The 19,961-nt window shown below is 51.7% G+C and overlaps 1 protein-coding gene across 1 annotated transcript; it reads right to left on the minus strand.

Moving 5' to 3' along the window:
* Nucleotides 1-1,857: 1,857 nt before the first annotated feature.
* LOC123441923 (ankyrin repeat-containing protein At2g01680-like) lies at nt 1,858-18,704 on the minus strand. Its single transcript, XM_045118092.1, has 5 exons — nt 18,241-18,704; nt 11,028-11,413; nt 5,710-5,830; nt 4,384-5,612; nt 1,858-2,097 (listed from the first exon to the last, which is right to left on the minus strand). Exons 1-5 carry the CDS (start codon nt 18,434-18,436, stop codon nt 1,858-1,860), a joined length of 2,172 nt encoding a protein of 723 aa, XP_044974027.1. The 5' UTR covers nt 18,437-18,704.
* Between the last annotated feature and the right edge of the window lie 1,257 nt (nt 18,705-19,961).

The raw sequence follows: 19,961 nt of genomic DNA on the forward strand, positions 1-19,961 counted from the left end.
CAGTTTCCGGAAGTTCGGGCGTCCGCAAGGGGTCGGACGTCCTACAAGGGTCGGTCGTCCGAGGCCTGTAGATATGACTGAAAACACTGTGAATTGAACAGCGACCGGACGTCCGGAGAAGACCGGAAATCTGAGTTATTCGACTCAACTTCTTCTAGTGGGAGGTTCCGGATTTCCGAAAGGGGACGGACGTCCGGAGGGAGCCGGAAATCCGAGTTATAGAGCTCATGTTCTTCTGGTGTAGGGCTCCGAATTTCCGAGGCTGGTCGGACGTCCGGCCCTCGGATGTCCGGAGGGAGCCAGAAATCCGAGTTATATGACTCAAATACTTCTGGTGGAGGACTCCGGATTTCCGAAGCCTGCCGGTCGTCCGGCCCTCGGACGTCCGGAGGGACCCGGAAGTCCGAGGCAATAGACTTGTATTGAGATAGGAACATAGTGGAGAATATGTGGTATTGGGTATGATAGTGAAGATGTGGTATGAGCAAGTTCATCGCAAAACCTGTGATCCCCTCTTAATAGTGCGGGATCCCTATACTCAATAATAGTAAACTCAAAAGGATAGTCTACATCATCTTTTCTTAATCCCGAGCCTTCTTGAAATATAAATCCCGATCTTCTCAGACCACCTTTGGCACATAAATCTTAATCTACTAAAGTACTTGCCATCCTGAGATACACTCAACAAATAGGATTAGTTTCCTATGTATGTGTTGTCATTAACACCAAAAGTCGATTAGGGGCATAGCATGCACTTTCACCTAGGTCATGAGCTACCTCCACATGCGAAACAACGCTGCTGAACACAGAGGGTTGGCCAGAGACAAAGATATCCCCGGTGTTGATGTTGTCGCTCGTGACCGAGCGAGCCATCGATCCTTCTGGAGATCTCATAGTGGAATTCTCGATGAAAGCACCAACGTCGGTGTCAAAACCGGCGAATCTTGGGTAGGGGGTCTCAATTATGGATCTTGGATCGATGGGTAACAGGAGACAAAGTAGACGATGTTTACCCAGGTTCGGGCCCTCTTGATATAGGTAAAACCCTATGTCATGCTCTTGCTTATATTGATGGTGGAGTATCGAATACATAGTTGATCTACCTCGAGATCGAATGTTCTGTTCTAAACCCTAGAAGTAATGATCTTAACTTGTCCTATGAACTAAGCCCTCTGGTTTTATATAGATACCAGGGGTACTAGGGTTACACAATGCCGGTTACGCCAAGGAGAAAACATGCTGATTATCATCTCGTCGTGAGGCGCACACCAAGTCTTCGGGAGAGTCCGTCTTAGATACAACGTCGTCTTGTAGTCCGGATTCCGGTGATAATTATAAGACAACCGAGAAGTCCGCCCCATGAAAGTAGGTAAGAGACCCGGGGACCCTTTATTCCTGGACTCTCTCAGGGAGACATGTAGGAAGAAATATCATATGGTTAAGTGGAGCGTTATTTGTATGCCTAAGGATGAGAGTGGCTTGGGGACCACGTATTTAAGGCGCATGAACCTTTTCCTCATGACAAAGTGGATTTGGAGGATTGTCCAGGGTGATGGTGGGTTATGGTTGGACCTCATAAACGTGAAGTATCTCCGGGGTCAGTCCTTCTCGATATGTTCGAGGTCGAGGGGCTCCCAGTTTTGGCACGCGCTCCAGACTCTGAAGCCATTATTCTGGCTTGGGCTAGCTGTGAACGTTGGATTGGGTATTGAGAAGTTGTTCTAGATCAACCTCTGGAGGGGCTCCAACCCCCTATGGGCCTAGTTCCCGGTTTTGTTTGCCATCTCCAACGAACCGGTGATCTCGGTGGCTCACGCCGTGGTTGATGGTGGTGGGGGACTCTCCTTCCACCGTATGTTAGGCCCCGAGGAGGCAGCTGAATGAGGTCTGCTTCAGGATATTACAGCTACCTCCAATCTTTGGGAGCTTACTGACGCCAGCTATTGGCGGTTGGACCTTTCGGGAAGATTCTCCATTAAATCCCTCTATGACTGGATGGCGGCCGGCCAGGGCCCCGGAGGAACTGACGGAGGTGTGGAGGACGAAGCTCCCCCTAAGATTAGGATTTTCCTGTGGCAGCTTGTGAGGGTCGGCTACCTTCAGGAGACCAGGTGCGCAAAAGAATGGGCCTAGGATCAGCATTTTCCCTCTTTGCAGTGTCATAGAAAATGTTAACCCCATCTTCTTCTATTGTGCCTCAACCCAGTTCCTTTGGGGTTGCTTTAGGGAGGTCTGGGACAATGGGTGGTGTCCCTCGAGTTTCCATGAGTTCTACCAGCTAGTTTCGTCCGCCAGGTTCACCGCTTAATATGGCTCAGCTTCGGGGCCTTGACCTGGACGTTGTGGTGTATTAGGAATAAACTTGTGACCGAACAGGTCTTCCCGGACAGGTCCATTGACACGATCTATGAACTGTGTGCCTTCATACAAATGTGGAGGCCCTTGTACAAGCGGCGAGATAGGGCAGCCATCGACGACATGACAAGGAAGTTCAAGGAGCTAGCAGTAAGGCTGCTCATGGTCACATGTCCTCCTTAAGGCTTCTTGTATCTTGTTCTTACTTTGGGCCTTGTTGTTGTTGCTACCCACAGTTGAACCTTTTCTTTTCCCGTGTTTTTCCTCATTTATTCTTGTGATGTAAACCTTCGTTTTTGATGGATGTATGTTGATTGTTGTTTTATTTATAAAATGGAACCTGGAGCCTTTTTCATGATATACATATTAAAAAATAAAAAGAACTGATCTATAAAAGGAACTTCTCTTTATTAGTATCTTCCTTGAAGTCCGTTCTCTGAAATGACTTTCTGCTAGTATAACCGCATACAAGCGTGAACATCTTAGGTGGTGTTTCTTTAGATGGACTAGACTAAAAAGTCCCTTTTAGTCCCTAGGTAAAAAAACAGGAGGGACTTTTCCTTAAGGCCTTGTTTGGTACTAGTGTATTTTAGGGAATTTGTGGGGCTTATCCTGGTCAAACCCCTCAATCCCCACACATCCCATAACACCATTTGGTTCTAGTGTATTTGACATGTTTCATCCCCACATTTTCCCTCAAATCCCCAAATTATAGTGCATTTTTCTCAATACCCAATACACTACCCCTACCTAGTGTATTGGGGATAAATGGGGATTTGAAGGGATTGGGTGAACCTTGGGGGATTATCCCCACCAATCTCCTCAAAAACACTAGTACCAAACAAGGCCTAAGGGATTAGAAAAAGACTCTATTGAAGGGACTTTTTTCTTCAGTTTCTGGGATTAAAAAAAAGTCTAGTTCCTTGAAAAGAAACATCACCTTAAGAACATCTGGAGACCATTCGACAACTGTTACCTGTCAAGAGAAAGCGCGCATATATTGGCCCTGTTTGGATACTCTAACTCGGTTAGAGGTTAGAGCTAGATTCTAACCCTGGACTAACCCTAAACTAACTCTAACCAAAGAGGTGTTTGGATGGAAGGGTTAGATTGTCAATAAATGCACATTTTCCAATCATTTGGCTCGTTTATCAATGATTTGGTGTGGTGGAGGTAGAGAGAAAAGTAACTTTTTGTGGGCCCAACCCAACTCTTACCCAAATAAGCACCTCTTGGGTGGGTTACTTTTTTTGGATGGGTTAGATGCACCTAACCAACTCTAACCCTCCCCGTTTGGATGTTTTGGGGTTAGATTGGTCCAATCTAACCAACTCTAACTCTAACTCGTGGATCCAAACAGGGCCATTGTGCATCAATCGACAGAGAGGCAGGGGTAATCCTCTCCTTTCTAGAGGCGAACTATAGATTAAAAGTCAGTTACAATAGGCTCAATAAACTCTATGAGAGAATAGGGTGTGCCACGTATTAATAAGATTATGTCTATTTACAACTAATTAATCCCTACATCTACATGCTAGCAGTAAAATTGACTATAGATCACATGATAACAACAAATGGTCGGAAGCTGGCTAGGAGCCGCCCCGCAATGTCGACACTGTTACGCAATCCCGGGTCCGCTAACACCAGCGTTTCTGACCCACATGCGTCAACACGCCCAACCGGAAAGCAACACCGACTTATGACAGGCCTTGGGCCCTCTCCCCCCAAAAGACTAGCCTGTTAGGAGGGGACACCCTCATCCTTATAAGTCGTGTTATACCTCCTCCCACAACCGATGTGGGACTAAACCCAACAATCTTCCCCTCACACATCGGTCACCCATGGGCCCGCTAATACCAGTGTCTCCAGCCCACCAACCATGACCGACCACCCGTGAGTCTACCCAGATCTATTCCGGACAGCTGAGCTCTGATACCACTTGTTACGCAATCCCGGGTCCGCTAACACCAGCGTTTCTGACCCACATGCGTCAACAGGCCCAACCGGAGAGCAACACCGACTTATGACAGGCCTTGGGATAAATCCGGCAAACAACATGGCATAATGTGCGAGCCTGAAGAGAAGCAGGTTGGACACGAAGGCGCTGGCCACGGGATACTGTTGGTTGATACGCCTCCGGACGACACCTTGGCGCCCTCTGAAGTCACATTGCCACATGAACTTCAACATTATGCAATGCGACACCGGAGGGCTGACGAATGCGGAGAGCACGACGAACAGCACGACGAGGACGAGGTTCACGACGAAGACGCTGATGTCGTAGACCCCGTCGGTGCTCGTCACGGCCGCTATGGCCGCGTAGAAGGCCAGGATCATGTTGATCAGCGACACCCATATGCAATGCAGCGCCGCCGCGAAGCTCTTCCACGACCGGGAGGAGCGCGAGGCCTTGCCGTACACGAGCAGGACCACGGCGAGTATGGAGGTCACCAGGGCGACGCCGTCGAGGATGACGAAGCACTTGAAGGTCCTCTTCCACAGGAGGACCGCCATGCCTTGCTCGTACGACCCGGGAAGGTTGTTGGCCGCGGTGAAGGCGACGCCGGCGACGAGCACGGCGACCACCGCCAGGCTGTTGGACGTCTCCTTGATCCATTTCGTGATGTTGCGGTTGTCCCACTGCTGCACCCGGTCTGGCCTTTGAGGGCGGAACTGCGCTCCTAACGCGGTCAGTGTCACTACCAGGCTAACCATGGAGTAGAAGCTGCTTGACTTCGCGGCGAGGTCTAGCGGCGTGTGGCCGTCGTTGTTCATCACGTCGGCTCGCACCACGCCCGTCCACAGCAGGGCCTCTGCGATGGTCGGCTCGCGCGCGGCCACCGCCAGGTGGAGAGGCGTGTTGCCGTCCCCGTCCTGCGTGTTCAGGAGGCCACCGCCGCCGCCCAACATCGGTTTCTTGATGGCCAGCCGCACCACCTCGGAGTGGCCTCCCCTGGCCGCGGCGTGCACGAAGGTTTCGCCGCGGTCGTCCTGGAGCTCGGTCGCGTCCGGGCAGGCCTTCATCAGCGCCCTCGCGACGTGGGCGTGGCCCATCCCCACCGCGACATGGAGGGCAGAGAGGCCGCTGGAGTCCCGCATGCGCACCACGCACGGCGGCGTCGCGCTCAGGATGGCAGCTACGACGGAGTGGTCGCCGTCGGACGATGCGAAGTGGAGCTGAGTGCTGCCCGTGTCGTCCGCTTGGCTGGCGAGGGATGGGCCGCATGGCTCCCACTCCAGCAGCAGCCTAACCATTTCTAATAAAGTTCAGATGCATTAGCCGAATTTCAACAAATGCATGCATTTTCAGAGTCCACGGATCAACAAACTTTAGATACTCGCTGGCTAGCTGACCTGAGCCCTGGAAGACGGCGGCGTGCAACGCGTTCTGCGAGCTCGGGCCGGCGGCTGACGCGTCCCTGCAGTTCGCCGTTATCGCTCTGACGGCACGCGCCGACCTGCTCCTTGTCAGACCCTAAACCGCTCGAGCTTGCTCTCTCTCTTTCTCACTCTGGTTAGAGGTAGACGAAGGAGGTTTTTGTGCCGCGTGCAAGTGCAGCTTTTATGTTTCTATTCCTTCTCTTAAGCAACGAATACAGGAACTAACTGAAAACGAAAAACGGGGAAGGAGCGGGTCGTGAGCATCGCCATCCCAACGCTCCCCGCGCTTCGCCCGTGATGCGCCCATGACCATCTCATTCGTGCCATCCCACGATCAGGTCAGGGCCGCAACAATAGGGAATAACTATCCTAGTCTACGCCTGAGTCGCAGCTCAGGTTATTTGAATGAAAACGGGACAGATACGGTGGTGGCTTCCCCCTGACGAAACTGACAAAGAGATCACCTGTTGGAACCTGTCGAAACTGAAGGAAGAACAAGCATCTGCAGCTGTTAGCTCACAGTCTCCCCCCTAATCAGTTGCTGATGTTGATCATCCCCAGTTTCTCCCGTAGCTCTTGAAACTTCACACGAGGCAGTGCCTTGGTCATGATGTCGGCCAGATGCTCGCTCATGTGGATGTGATCGACGGCGATCCTCCCGTCCTGCACGCATTCCCTGATGAAATGGAAACGCGTCTCGATGTGCTTCGTCCTGTCATGGAAGACAGGGTTCTTGCAGAGCTGGATTGCCGACTTGTTGTCGATGAGAAATGGGGTTGCACCTCCTGGATCACCGAGTAGATCTCCAAGCATTCTCCGCAGCCAAACGCCTATGCACGTTGCTGCAGTCGCCGCCATGTACTCGGCTTCGCAGGATGAAAGGGCGACCACCTTCTGCTTCTGGGACTGCCAGCTGATCGCGCTCCCCCCGAAGACGAACACCATATCTGATGTGCTCTTTCTATCATCGACATCCTCGGCGAAGTCAGCATCACTGTATCCAACCAGCAGCAGCTCCACTTCTCCTTTCTTGTATCTGCACCCAAGGTTCAGAGTGCCTGATACATATCTCAACACCTGTTTCACCGCCGCCCAGTGCTCTGTCGTGGGTGTCTCCATGAACCTGCTGATAAACCCTACTGCATAGGAAATATCTGGACGCGTGTGTACCAGATAGCGGAGGCTTCCTACAATGCTGTGGTAGAGCTTCTTATCCACCGGAGGGTTCGTGTTCTCCTTGCTCAGCTTCAGCCGAGGCTCCATGGGGATGTGTACTGGGTGACATCCTGCCATCCCAGCTTTCTCCACGAGCTTGGCTGCATAACTTGCTTGCTTGAGTGTGATCGAGTCCTTTCCCTGATGCACCTCGATACCGAGATAATAGCTCAGCAATCCAAGGTCACTCATGGAGAACACCGACATCATCTACCGTTTGAACTGAGCGATGGCCTGCAGACTTGATCTAGTGACGATTAGGTCGTCGACGTACACGCCCAGCAGCAGTCGCTCCCTGCCGTCGCAACGCATGTAGACGGCGTGCTCGGAAGGGCTTCTGTGGAAGCCAAGTGCCACCAGTGTCTCGTCTTGCTTGATATTCCAGGCCCGCGGCGCCTGACAGAGTCCATACAACGCCTTGGAGAGACGGAACACCTTCCCTTCTTCGTCGGCGCGCTCAAAACCTGGTGGCTGTGTGACATACACATCCTCCTGTAACTCTCCGTTCAGGAAAGCTGATTTGACGTCGAGGTGGTGCACCTCCCACCCAGCTTGCGCGGCTATGGCCAGCAGTAGCCGCACGGACTCGAGCCGTGCCACCGGAGCGAACACTTCCTCATAGTCCACGCCTGCACGCTGTGCATATCCCTTTGCGACGAGCCTCGCCTTGTGTTTCACGATCTCGCCCGCGGAGTTCTTCTTGAGCTTGAACACCCACTTCACCCCGATCGCCTTCTTGCCCGGCGGGAGCGTGGTGAGCGTCCAGGTGATGTTGTCGTCGATGGACTGCAGCTCATCTACCATGGTTGTCCTCCAGGCAGCGTGCGGCTCCGCTTCTTCAAACGAGTTGGGCTCCTCCCCGGCCACCAGCAGCAGCTCCCCTGGATCCAGAGTCACCGGCTTCGCTTCGTCGTGAACGGCATCGACCATGCGGTACCGGCGTGGAGCTTCTTGGGAGCCGAGTGTCGTGTCCAGCGTGGTGCCAGGCGGAGGCGATACGTACCCCTCCTTCACGCCTTTTCCTTTGTACACCCCTGGCTGCGGGGTGTGTGTGTGCTCCGGCGTCTCTCCACGCTCCTCAGGCGCAGGTGATGTGTCACCGAGGGGAGTGCCTGGGCACAATCCCGGTTCTCCTCCAGTCCTGGGCTGCTCCGGCTGCCTTGTGAGGGTTGGGGCGGGCGTGAACTCGATCATGAACGTCCCCTCCCCCACAGTCTCCATCTTCCAATCCCAGTGCACCATCTCGTCGAAGACAGCGTCCCGGGTGACGTGCACTCACTTGCTCACCGAATCATAGACGCGCCACGCCTTGGTCTGTCCATGCTCGTACCCGATGAACACGGTGCGCTGGCTGCGGTCATCCAGCTTCTTGAGACCAGGCCGTGTGACCTTGGCGTGGGTTATGCACCCGAAGGTGCGGAAGTAGCTCATCGCCGGCTTCTGACCATGCCAAGCTTCGTAGGGAGTCATGCCGCGCACGGCCTTTGTTGGTCCGCAGTTCAGTAGATGAACCGCGGTGGTCACCGCCTCCCCCCAGAACTCGTTCGGCATCCCTTTCGCCTTTAGAAGACACCGAGCCGTTCCGACCACAGTCTGATTCCGGCGCTCTACAACGCCGTTCTGCTGCGGCGAGTACGGAGAAGTGAGCTGCCGGCGCACGCCGCAATCAGCCCATACTCTCCAAACTCGGATGAGGTGAACTCCCCGCCCCTGTCGGTGTGCAGTGCGCGCAGCTTGCTGAAGGTCTCCATCTCCACTCCGGCCTGCCAGCGCTTGATCGCTGCCGGTGCCTCGTCCTTTCTGCTCAGGAGCACAATCCACATGTAACGAGACTTGTCATCTACAAGCAGCAGGAAGTACCTTTTCCCTCCATGTGTGGGCGGCGAGATTGGTCCGCAGAGATCACCATGGACCAGATCCAGGCGATCACCGACCCGATAGGCCGCTTCTTGTGGGAAGGAGGCGCGCCGCTGCTTGCCGACCAGGCAGCTGTCATACACCTGGTCGACGTGCTCGACCAGCGGCATGCCGCGAACTAGGTCGTCCTGGGACATCTTCCGAAGCGCGTCGAAGTTCAGGTGCCCGTAGCGGGCATGCCACCGCCACGCATCCTCGCCAGCAGACGCTGACAGGCACACGGGCTGAGTGATGTCCAGCTCGACGGTGTAGAGATGGTTCCTCGTCCTGACTACCTTGACGATGACGTTCTTGTGGCGGTCTCGCACCACCATCATGCCGCTCCGAACCAGGGCGGTGCATCCCGCCTCGTCGAGCTGTCCGACGGAGATGATCGAGGTGCGCAGGCGAGGTAGTGACGCCCTCCGTGGGCGACAAAGACCACCGTCCCGCGCCCCTCGATCTCGACCACCGACCCGTCACCGAAACGCACCATGCCGGCGACGTGGCGATCTAGCTCGGAGAAGACGGTGGAGTTCCCGGTCATGTGATTCGAAGCTTCGGTGTCCAGGTGCCACGTGGGTTCCTTGGCGTCTCCCGCCGCCCCGAGGCTCACCTCGGCGCTCTCCTCGTGGAGATGCACGAGCTGATCCCCAGACGTGTCGCGGCTGGGCTCATCGGGCAGAGGCGTCACCTGCGCCATTAGGAGCGCAGGGTCTTCCTCTTCTGCTGTCGCGAGATGAGCCTCGCCCGTGCCCTCGTCCTTCATCTTCTTGCGGCACTCGCGAACCCAATGGCCGCTAATGCCGCAATAGCGGCAGTTGCCGGAGCGCTTGGGCCCGCCCTTTCCGCCGCCAGGACGGGCGGCATTCTTGCTGCGGTCACCTTGCCCCTTTCCTTGCGGTTTCTTCCCGCCGTTGGCCCCCTCGCTAGGGGACCCGCCTTGATCTCCTCGCTTGGCACGCGCGTTCCACTCCTCCATGGTGAGGAGGAGCTTGCTGCCGCCCTCTTCCTCGGCGTCCAGTTCGTAGCGCTCCTCGGCCGCCTTGAAATGGCCGATAACCTCTTCTATTGACGTCGCGTCCAGGTCGACGAGGTTGTCGATGGAGAGCGCGAGCTGCGAGTACCGCTTGGGGACGACCCGCAGCCACTTCTGGATGACGCGCTTGTCGCTGATCACATCTCCAAGCTCCCCGAGGCGCGCGCACAGCCCTGTGAGGCGCATGGCTAGCTCGTCGATGGACTCACCGGGTTTGTGGCGCAGCTGATCGAACTCCCCCCGGGAGGTTTTGGGCCTTGGGGTCCCGAACACGCGCGGAGCCTGGGCGCATGGCTCGGATCGCCTCACACAACTCCTGGGAAGTTTTGTGCTTCCGGAGCATGGGCAGCATCTCAGCAGGGACCGATCGGAGGATGAACTCCATCGCTCCCTTGTCGTTGCGGTACCCGTACTCCTCGTCAAGGTCCTCGGCGCCCTCGATCGCGCGCCACATACCTCTTGCGTGCATCCCAACCTCCATGAGAAGGCTCCACTCGGCGTAGTTCGTGCGTGTCAATGGTGGTACGTTGGCGTGACCCGACATGACCGGAGCGAATTGCCTCGCCACCGTCAGCTCGCGCCCTTGGCCGACCGCGTATCGTGGCGAGCTCTTGCTTCCGTCGTCGTCGGCGCCCTCCGCCTTCTTCTTGCCATCATCACCCGCCATCACAGGTCGCCGGATCCTGTCAACGCGGCTCTGATGCCACTTGTGAGACCCTAAACCGCTCGAGCTTGCTCTCTCTCTCTCACTCTGGTTAGTGGTAGACGAAGGAGGTTTTTGTGCCGCGTGCAAGTGCAGCTTTTCTGTTTCTATTCCTTCTCTTAAGCAACGAATACATGAACTAACTGAAAACGAAAAACGGGAAAGGAGCGAGTCGTGAGCATCGCCATCCCAACGCTCCCCGCGCTTCGCCCGTGATGCTCCCATGACCATCTCATTCGTGTCATCCCACGATCAGGTCAGGGCCGCAACGATAGGGAAGAACTATCCTAGTCTACGCCCGAGTCGCAGCTCAGGTTATTTGAATGAAAATGGGAAAGATACAGTGGTGGCTTCCCCCTAACGGAACTGACAGAGAGATGACCTGTTGAAACCTGTCGAAACTGAAGGAAGAACAAGCATGTGCAGCTGTTAGCTCACACTCATCACGGCCAGGTACAGCGGCGACACCGACACGCCGGCGTCGTTGACCTCAGAGGCCAGCCCGGGCGCCGCGGAGACCATGGCCTCCACCGCCGCGCCATGGCCGAGCCTCGCTGCCAGATGAAGCGCCGTGTCCCCGGCCGCATTCTTGCACCACAGCGTGCTCTCGTCTCCGTAGTCCAGCGCGAGCTGGACGAGGACGGACACGGCCTTGCAATGCCCCGCCCTCGCCGCGCAGTGCAGAGGCGTGTCCATGGCCGAGTTCTGCGCAGAGAGCAAGCTCTTGCCGCCGAAGCTGACGAGATCACGGATCAGCTCGTCGTGCCCGTGCCCCGCGGCTAAATGCAGAACGTTGTTCCTCTTTGCGCTCACCTGGTGTATGCCTGAAACAGTTGAACATAATATGGTTTAATTTCCTCCCTAAGAAAAACACACGTGTGTTTCCGTTTTGAATGGAATTTCACATGGAATTCTGAAATCTCACTTAAATCACTAGGCACCAAGATATTTGCACATCGGCCAAAATGTATCGTTGACCCTTTTTGTGTGTGCAAATTATGGGTGACACACGAATTCAGACAAACTTAGACAGAAATCGAACGCTTGTCAAACCTTCTCAAACTCTGGAAGGAATTCGAAAGGAAAAAAGAATCAAACAGAAATTGTAGCAATGTGTTCGAACCAAAAGGAAAAACCGAGCTTCCATAAAATTTACGGTTGACGGTGGTGTTCAAATGTGAACCTAATGAGTGTGTGCTTGAATTTTGCCCGCATTTGACCACCCCGCACCAAACCTGCTGACCGGATGGCTGTGACTCAAAATTGGTTTGACTTTGATCCGATGGCTGTGGCTCAAAATTTGTTTGACTTTGATCGGTGCGAACAGGAAAAAGATGCTCTCAAATATGTGAACGCACGCAAGGACTCTTGAGTAAATAGATAATTTTCCGAGCAGATTAATCCATAAAATAATTACTAACATGACATTGACTAGGTTCATGACACACTGATCACGGAGTATACTAGCAAGTACTACGCACATAGCAGAAACATCTACGCATGTAGGGAATAGTACTAGTGCAGACAGAAACACGAGAGAGACAAACACATCATACCCTCTGATCGGCCAGTTGGCCGTAGCAGCAGCGGCGGCGGCGGCAGTATCCTCTGCCGCCTTCTTCTCGGCTTCGGCCTTCTCGCGGAGACGGTCAGCTTCGCTTGGTGAAGACATGGCGATGACGAGGGCGACGCGGACGTAGACGAAGCAGACGGACGGAGGCGAGCAGTCGCGTGATCGCTCCCCAAAAACCTAATCGCCCCTCTCCCGTACAGGAACCGGAGAGGCGAGGTTTCGGAGCCTGCTCTCCCGTCGACCGTGTACGCGGTAAACGGGACGGAGTCGCCGACGGCCGCAGCAGTCAAGGAACGAACGCGTGAGGCAGATGTGATCTGATTCTCGTGACGGATAGGATAGGCGATAGCTTGCTTATAAAGGCGGCTGGGTGGAGAGACGTGGGCCAAACCCACGTCCGAGTCGGTAGCAGCCACGATCCGACGTCTCGGATCGTGCCTTGTCCGTTACGTATTCTCCGTTCCTGACCGGCAAAAATAAACGCGTAGGTATGAGCTCGGCTCGGCTCATTCCCGCGGCGCGGCACGGCGCAGCGCGTCGTGACGAGGCGGGCGGCGGAGGAGGAGTGCGCGAGGGCACCTTCTCTTCTCACTCTCCAATAACATGTGGAAGAGAGACCCTTATAGAGGGGTCCAACTTATCCTCCACTAGCGGGGTGGGACTAAACTTCCCACCACCTTGTCATGACACCACCTACATGGGCCCTTGGAGATTTTTCTGAAATTTGTCTTATGGGCCCAAGACCCATCTCTAATTTCAACAATCCCCCACCAGATCTCAAGGGCACATCGTGTTCCCTCGTTCCAAACACTGTTGTAATATACCTGGCAGGACTAAACCTATGAGATTTGGGTGATCTCTAGTAAACTCATGAATAGGCTAGGAGTGTGACTAATATGCTCCACCCGAGGGGTCACCTTCGGCAGCCTAGTACTAGTAAGACTTGTGGTGAAGCTCCTTTACGCCAAACTGACAATTCAAGGCATTTCAGTGAAGACCTGTTAAGTTACTCTATGTGCATCTTCAACGGAGTGGGTTAGTAAAGTTACTCTCCTCAGTTCACCACTGGCTTGTTTTCCCAGGTCCTACTTCACGGGATCTCCGATCATATAGGTTGGGTTACTACCATGGCAACTCATGTGGGTCTCATACCCATCTCCCTCGATGCACTGTCTATCACAACACGTGATAGCCCTTTAGTAAAGGGATCTGCCAGATTTTTAGCCGTTTGGATGTAATCCAACGCTATCACTCCGGAGTTTCTCAAACGTCTGATAGACTTCAATCTCATTCTTATATGTTTGTTGGACTTCATATTGTCCTTTGAACTTTTCACTTTAACAATAACTGTTTGATTATGGCAGTTCATAAGGATAGCCGGAACCGGCTTCTCAACCACAGGTAAGTCCATCAAAAGATCTCTAAGAAATTCTGCTTCGACACCAGATGTGTCTAATGTTGTTAATTCTGCTTCCATTGTCGATCTTGTTAAGATCGTTTGCTTGCAAGACTTCCAGGAAACAGCACCACCCCCAAGAGTAAACATATACCCAGTAGTGGCCTTCATCTCATCAGCATCAGAGATCCAATTCGCATCACTATACCCTTCAAGTACCGATGGGAATCCCGTATAGTGAAGCCCGTGGTTGACAGTACCTTTCAAGTAGCGCATAATTCTTTCAACAGCACGCCAATGAACATCGCCCGGGTTTGCAACAAACCGGCTAAGTTTGCTCACAGCAAACGCGATGTCAGGCCTCGTTGCGCTAGCTAGGTACATAAGTGAACCGATAATTTGAGAGAATCTCAATTGATCTATAGCCGTGCCTTTAAACTTTCGAATAAGCACACTAGGATCATATGGTGTTTGACAAATTTTGCAGTCTGAATATCCAAAGCGACTCAAAATCTTATCAACATAGTGGGATTGCAGAAGTGTAATCCCACCCTCATTATCTCTCAACAGCTTGATGTTCAAGATAACATCAGCCACCCCAAGGTCCTTCATCTCAAAGTTTTGAGACAGAAAAGACTTAACCTCCTCAATTACTTCGAGGTTGGTTCCAAATATCAGTATGTCATCAACATACAAGCACAATATAACTCCTTCGCCCCCACCATGGCGATAGTATACACATTTGTCAACTTCATTAACAATGAAGCCAACAGATGTCAGAGTTGTATTAAACTTCTCATGCCATTGCTTAGGTGCTTGTCTCAGACCATACAAAGATTTCAGCAACTTACACACCTTTCCTTCCTGACCTTCTATCACAAAGCCATCTGGTTGTTGCATATAGATTTCCTCGTTTAGCTCTCCATTCAGGAAAGCCGTCTTAACGTCCATTTGATGAACGAGAAGACCATGAGAGGCCGCCAATGAGAGTAGTACTCGAATGGTGGTCAGTCTAGCCACAGGTGAATAAGTATCGAAGAAATCTTCTTCTTCTTTCTGGGCATAGCCCTTGGCCACAAGCCTTGCCTTGTACTTTTCAATCGTACCATCGGGCCTAAGCTTCTTTTTGAACACCCACTTGCATCCCAATGGTTTGCAACCATAGGGACGATCAGTGATTTCCCATGTCCCGTTAGCTATGATGGAATCCATCTCGCTACGGACCGCAACTTTCCAGTAATCAGCAACTGGAGAAGCATACGCTTCTGAAATAGAAGTGGGATTGTCATCCACGAGGTATACGAAGAAATCATCACCAAAGGTCTTTGCAGTCCTTTGTCTCTTGCCCCTACCACGGGCTTCCTCGTCATCCTCCTCAGGATTTTCATCATGTGTTTGTTCATAGTATTCCATAGGAATGGCAGGCTCAGGAGTTATCTCAGATTCTTGTCTAGAAGTGCTTTGCATATCTCTCATGGAAAATATATCCTCAAAGAATGTAGCATCCCTCGACTCCATTATTGTACCGACCTTCATGTCAGGTACCTCAGATTTCACTACTAGAAATCTATAGCCTACGCTATTCTTAGCGTATCCCAAATTAACGCAGTCCACAGTCTTTGGTCCAAGCTTACGCTTCTTGGGGATCGGTACATTGACTTTCGCCAAGCAGCCCCAAGTACGTAAGTACGAGAGCGTCGTCCTTCTCTTCGACCACTCCTCGTAGGGAGTGACCTCATTATCTTTTGTAGGAACTTTATTCAGGACATGACACGCGGTCAATATAGCCTCCCCCCACCATGCCTTGGATAAACCCGATGTATCTAACATGGCGTTAACCAAATCAGTTAGAGTACGGTTTTTCCGCTCGGCAACCCCGTTTGACTGGGGTGAATAGGGAGGCGTCCTCTCATGAATAATGTCGTGTTCCGCACAAAATGAATCAAATTCGTTTGAGAAGTACTCTCCACCACGATCAGACCGGACTCGCTTAATTTTCTTTTCAAGTTGATTCTCAACTTCTGCCTTATAGATTTTAAAGTAGTGTAGAGCCTCATCTTTAGTATTTAACAGACACACATAGCAAAATCTAGTGGAATCATCTATCAATGTCATGAAGTATTTCTTTCCACCTTTAGTCAACACACCATTCATCTCACAAAGATCAGAATGTATGAGTTCTAATGGTGCCAAGTGTCTCTCCTCTGCAGCCTTGTGAGGCTTGCGAGGTTGCTTTGCTTGCACACACGAATGGCACTTAGAACCTTTGGCTAAAGTGAAAGTTGGGATTAAACTCAGTTTTGCTAGCCGCGACATAACACCGAAACTTATGTGACAAAGACGTGAATGCCAAACTTCAGATTCATTAACACTCGAATGAATATTGTTCACGACTTTATTACAAAAATCTGCAAGAGGAAGGCGGAACAGACCTCCGCATTCATAACCTTTTCCAACGAAAAGTCCATATTTCGTAACTACTACTTTATTAGACTCGAATACCAACTTAAACCCTTCTCTACACAGAAGGGAGCCACTAACGAGATTCTTCTTGATGGCGAGGACATGCCGCACGTTCTTCAGCGGCACGATCCTTCCCGAAGTAAACTTCAGATCGACCGTGCCAACACCAAGAACAGAAGCACTCGCGCCATTCCCCATCAATACGGACCCGCGACCGATGGCCTGATAAGAAGAGAACAATGATAAATCAGCACACACATGAATATTTGCACCCGTGTCTACCCACCAATCGGTGGACTGACAAACTGTAAATACAGTAAGTAAATTACCGTACCCAGATACACCACTTTCATTGTTGCCCACAATCATATTGGCAGACTTGGAGTCCTGCGCCGGCTTCTTGTACTTGTTTGGGCATTTGTGCGCCCAATGTTCCTCTGAACCACAAGTATAGCAGCCATCTCCCTTCTTATTCTTCTTGAAGGGCTTCTTTCCCTTCTTCTTGAAGTCAGTATTCTGTTGGACAGAATTCTTTCCCTTGGGCTTGTGGGAATTGAGGTTCCTCTGATGTACCATATTGGCAGCAGAAGAGCTTTCCACCGCTTTTTCATTGGAGTCCTTTGCTCTCGAGTTATGCTCAACACTCAGATGGCCGATGATGTCCTCTACTGAGAACTCAAGCCTCTGATGTTTCAGAGTAGTAGCAAAGTTTCTCCAGGAATTAGGGAGCTTAGCAATTATACAGCCCGCGACAAACTTGCCCGGCAAATTGCACTTAAGAACCTCAAGTTCCTTAGCTATGCATATTATCTCATGAGGTTGTTCCAATACAGAACGGTTGTCAACCATCTTGTAATCGTGGAACTGCTCCATAACATACATCTCACTCCCAGCATCGGTGGTCCCGAATTTAGATTCGAGCGCCTCCCACAAGTCCTTGGCAACATGCATATGTAAATATGCATCAACCAGCTTATCTCCGATCACGCTAATGACTGCTCCAAGGAATAGGACGGTGGCCTCCTTAAACATCTTCTCCTGTTCACGAGTGATAGTTTCCGTAGGAGTGACACCGGCTACCCAGAACACGTTCATAGCCGTGAGCCATAAGGTGGTTCTCGTTTGCCAACGCTTGAAAAAGGTACCGGTAAACTTATCTGGTTTCAGTGCAGCAGCAAAACCATTACTCGAAAAGTTCCTACACACGTTAGGTTTTTGGATTGTTGAGTAAATAGGCAATTTTCCGAGCAGATTAATCCATGAAATAATTACTAACATGGCATTGACTAGGTTCATGACATACTGATCACGGAGTATACTAGCAAGTACTACCCATATAGCAGAAACATCTACGCATGTAGGCAATAGTACTAGTGCAGACAGAAATAGGAGAGAGACAAACACATCATACCCTTCGATCGGCCAGTTGGCCGTACCAGCAGCGGCGGCGGCGGCAGTATCCTCTGTCGCCTTCTTCTCGGCTTCGGCCTTCTCGCGGAGACGGTCAGCTTCGCTTGATGAAGACATGGCAATGACGAGGGCGACGCGGACGTAGACAAAGCAGACGGACGGAGGCGAGCAGTCGCGTGATCGCTCCCCAAAAACCTAATCGCCCCTCTCCCGTACAGGAACCGGAGAGGCGAGGTTTCGGAGCCTGCTATCCCGTCAACCGTGTACGCGGTAAACGGGACGGAGTCGCCGGCGGCCGTAGCAGTCAAGGAACGAACGCGTGAGGCAGATGTGATCTAATTCTCGTGACGGCTAGGGTAGGCGATAGCCTGCTTATAAAGGCGGCTGGGTGGAGAGACGTGGGCCAAACCCACGTCCGAGTCGGTAGCAGCCACGATCCGACGTCTCGGATCGTGCCTTGTCCGTCACGTATTCTCCGTTCCTGACCGGCAAAAATAAGCGCATAGGTACGAGCTCGGCTCGGCTCATTCCCGCGGCGCGTCGTGGCGAGGCGGGTGGCGGAGGAGGAGTGCGCGAGGGCACCTTCTCTTCTCACTCTTCAATAGCATCTTGAAGAAAGAACCTTATAAAGGGGTCCAACTTATCCTACACTAGCGTGATGAGACTAAACTTTCCACCACCTTATCATGCCACCACCTACATGGACCCTTGGAGATTTTTCTGAAATTTGTCTAATGGGCCTAAGGCGCATCTTTAATTTCAACACGGACGCTCAGAGATCTAGCAGCTAGCAGTTTGGTGAACATTACCAGCAACCAGATGACCCGCGGCAGCGCCGCCGTAGTGGTGTCGGCGAAGCAGCGCCATGGCTTCCTCCTCCTCCCCCCCGCACACGGCGAGGTAGAGCTCGGAGCTCATCGCGCCACCGTCGCCCGGCCGCGTCGCTGCTCCAGCCGCCGCGCCATGAGTCGGGGCGAGCTGGATGGCGTGGTGCCGGAGCTCCATGAGCTATTCCGATCGAATCACAAGCGTCGCCTGAACTAGTGAAGGACTGAAGGTATGGCGAATATATAGCGGATCGCTGTCAAGGTCGAGCGACGGGCTCGTGGTCGTCGGCGCGTCGCCCAAACCACCTGCCTTCTTTTTCTCCACGGCCCTGCTGCCTGTACGCACGCACGTTCCTGCGGGAAGCCAAGCGCGAGTTTGTGACGGCGGCTCTCGTGTGCACACGACCTGCTGGCAGGTCCATCCTGCGCGTCAAGAGAATTCCATACTCAACGCTGCCTTCAATTTTGCTTTTTCTGTTTGACATTGAAACTTTTTAGGGAAACGCTTCTGGCGGTTCGGCCGGCCGCACGCTGACTTCACATGCAACTTTTTTTGTTTAAAATTATTGCAACGAGCGTCATATTTGCTACAAGCGTTTTGTTTTGCTACATCTGTTCGTTAAAAAAGCCGCATCCATGGTTGGTTGCAACTCTAGCTTGTTGGATTTTGGTTACAATCGGTGTTTTTTATTTTTGCTACAACCGTGTTAATTTTTGTTACAACCGGCATCATTTTTTGCTGCAACCGTTCACTAAAAAAGTTGCATCCACATCACGTAGATATTTGCTACAACCGACGTTTGACTTTTGCTACCACACACCATCACCCTTCGTTTTTTTTGCTACGATCACGTAGATATTTTCTTTGCTACAAATTTTGTTTTTTGTTGCAACCGTTGAAAAAATTGTTGCATCGCATCAAAATTTGCTAAATCGGAGGGGAAAATGTTGCATGAAGATCTAACAGTACGGACGCGCGGGGTTTATTGGATCGTGTGGCCTGCACGCGACCGGCCGAAAGTTTCGGCCGGCGCGCCGGCGCAGAGCACTGGCCAACTTTTTAATCTTTATCTAACATTACTCTTAGTCTGAATTTTGTTAATATATGCGTACACTCGTTGATCGGCAAAGAGAAAGTTCTAAATTTTGTTTCTGTTATAACACTTTCCATCCATTACAGGTCTGTCAAATGACACGTAGGAATTCTTTTAAGCGTGGGTGTGGCTAGCTCTTTGTTGTAACACTTCCATCCATTGTAGGTCTGTCAAATGACACGTATGAATTCTTTTAAACACGGGTGTGGCAGATGATACAAACATAGCATTGACTCGAACATAACCAAGTCTCAGTTGACTAAGACTTAGCAAAATTAGTTAAGCAAGCACTATATTTTTTATTTTTGGCCCTTGCCTTCAAAGAAAAAAATTTGCTTGCTCCGTAGGAACATGAATATGCTCAACAATGAGCTCGGGTTGTTTATATCTAGTTCTTGATCCACACTCATGTTGGAAATATTAGCACTTTCCTGATTAGGCTAATCCACGAGCAAACAACAAGCATGACAAACATGGTATGCACTTTATACCGATACCTAAGCATATTAACACGTACAATATATAGAACCGAAATATCTATGAACATGGCATATACGGCTAGAACGAGAACGAGTAAACGAGGGATGAACAAATCATACCCTTCGGTTG

Source organism: Hordeum vulgare, chromosome 3H (assembly GCF_904849725.1).
Source record: "Hordeum vulgare subsp. vulgare chromosome 3H, MorexV3_pseudomolecules_assembly, whole genome shotgun sequence".
NCBI classification, from domain to species: domain Eukaryota; kingdom Viridiplantae; phylum Streptophyta; class Magnoliopsida; order Poales; family Poaceae; genus Hordeum; species Hordeum vulgare.

What these genes read in the sequence shown, in the direction of transcription:
- LOC123441923 (XM_045118092.1), bottom strand. Translation starts at nt 18,436, where the DNA reads ATGGAGCTCCGGCACCACGCCATCCAGCTCGCCCCGACTCATGGCGCG. An exon ending in CGCGGGTCATCTGGTTGCTG is followed by an intron (nt 11,414 to 18,240) that starts GTAATGTTCACC and finishes CAACTGTTTCAG; the next exon opens with GCATACACCAGGTGAGCGCA. An exon ending in CCGGATTTATCCCAAGGCCT is followed by an intron (nt 2,098 to 4,383) that starts GTCATAAGTCGG and finishes GGTCTCCTGAAG; the next exon opens with GTAGCCGACCCTCACAAGCT.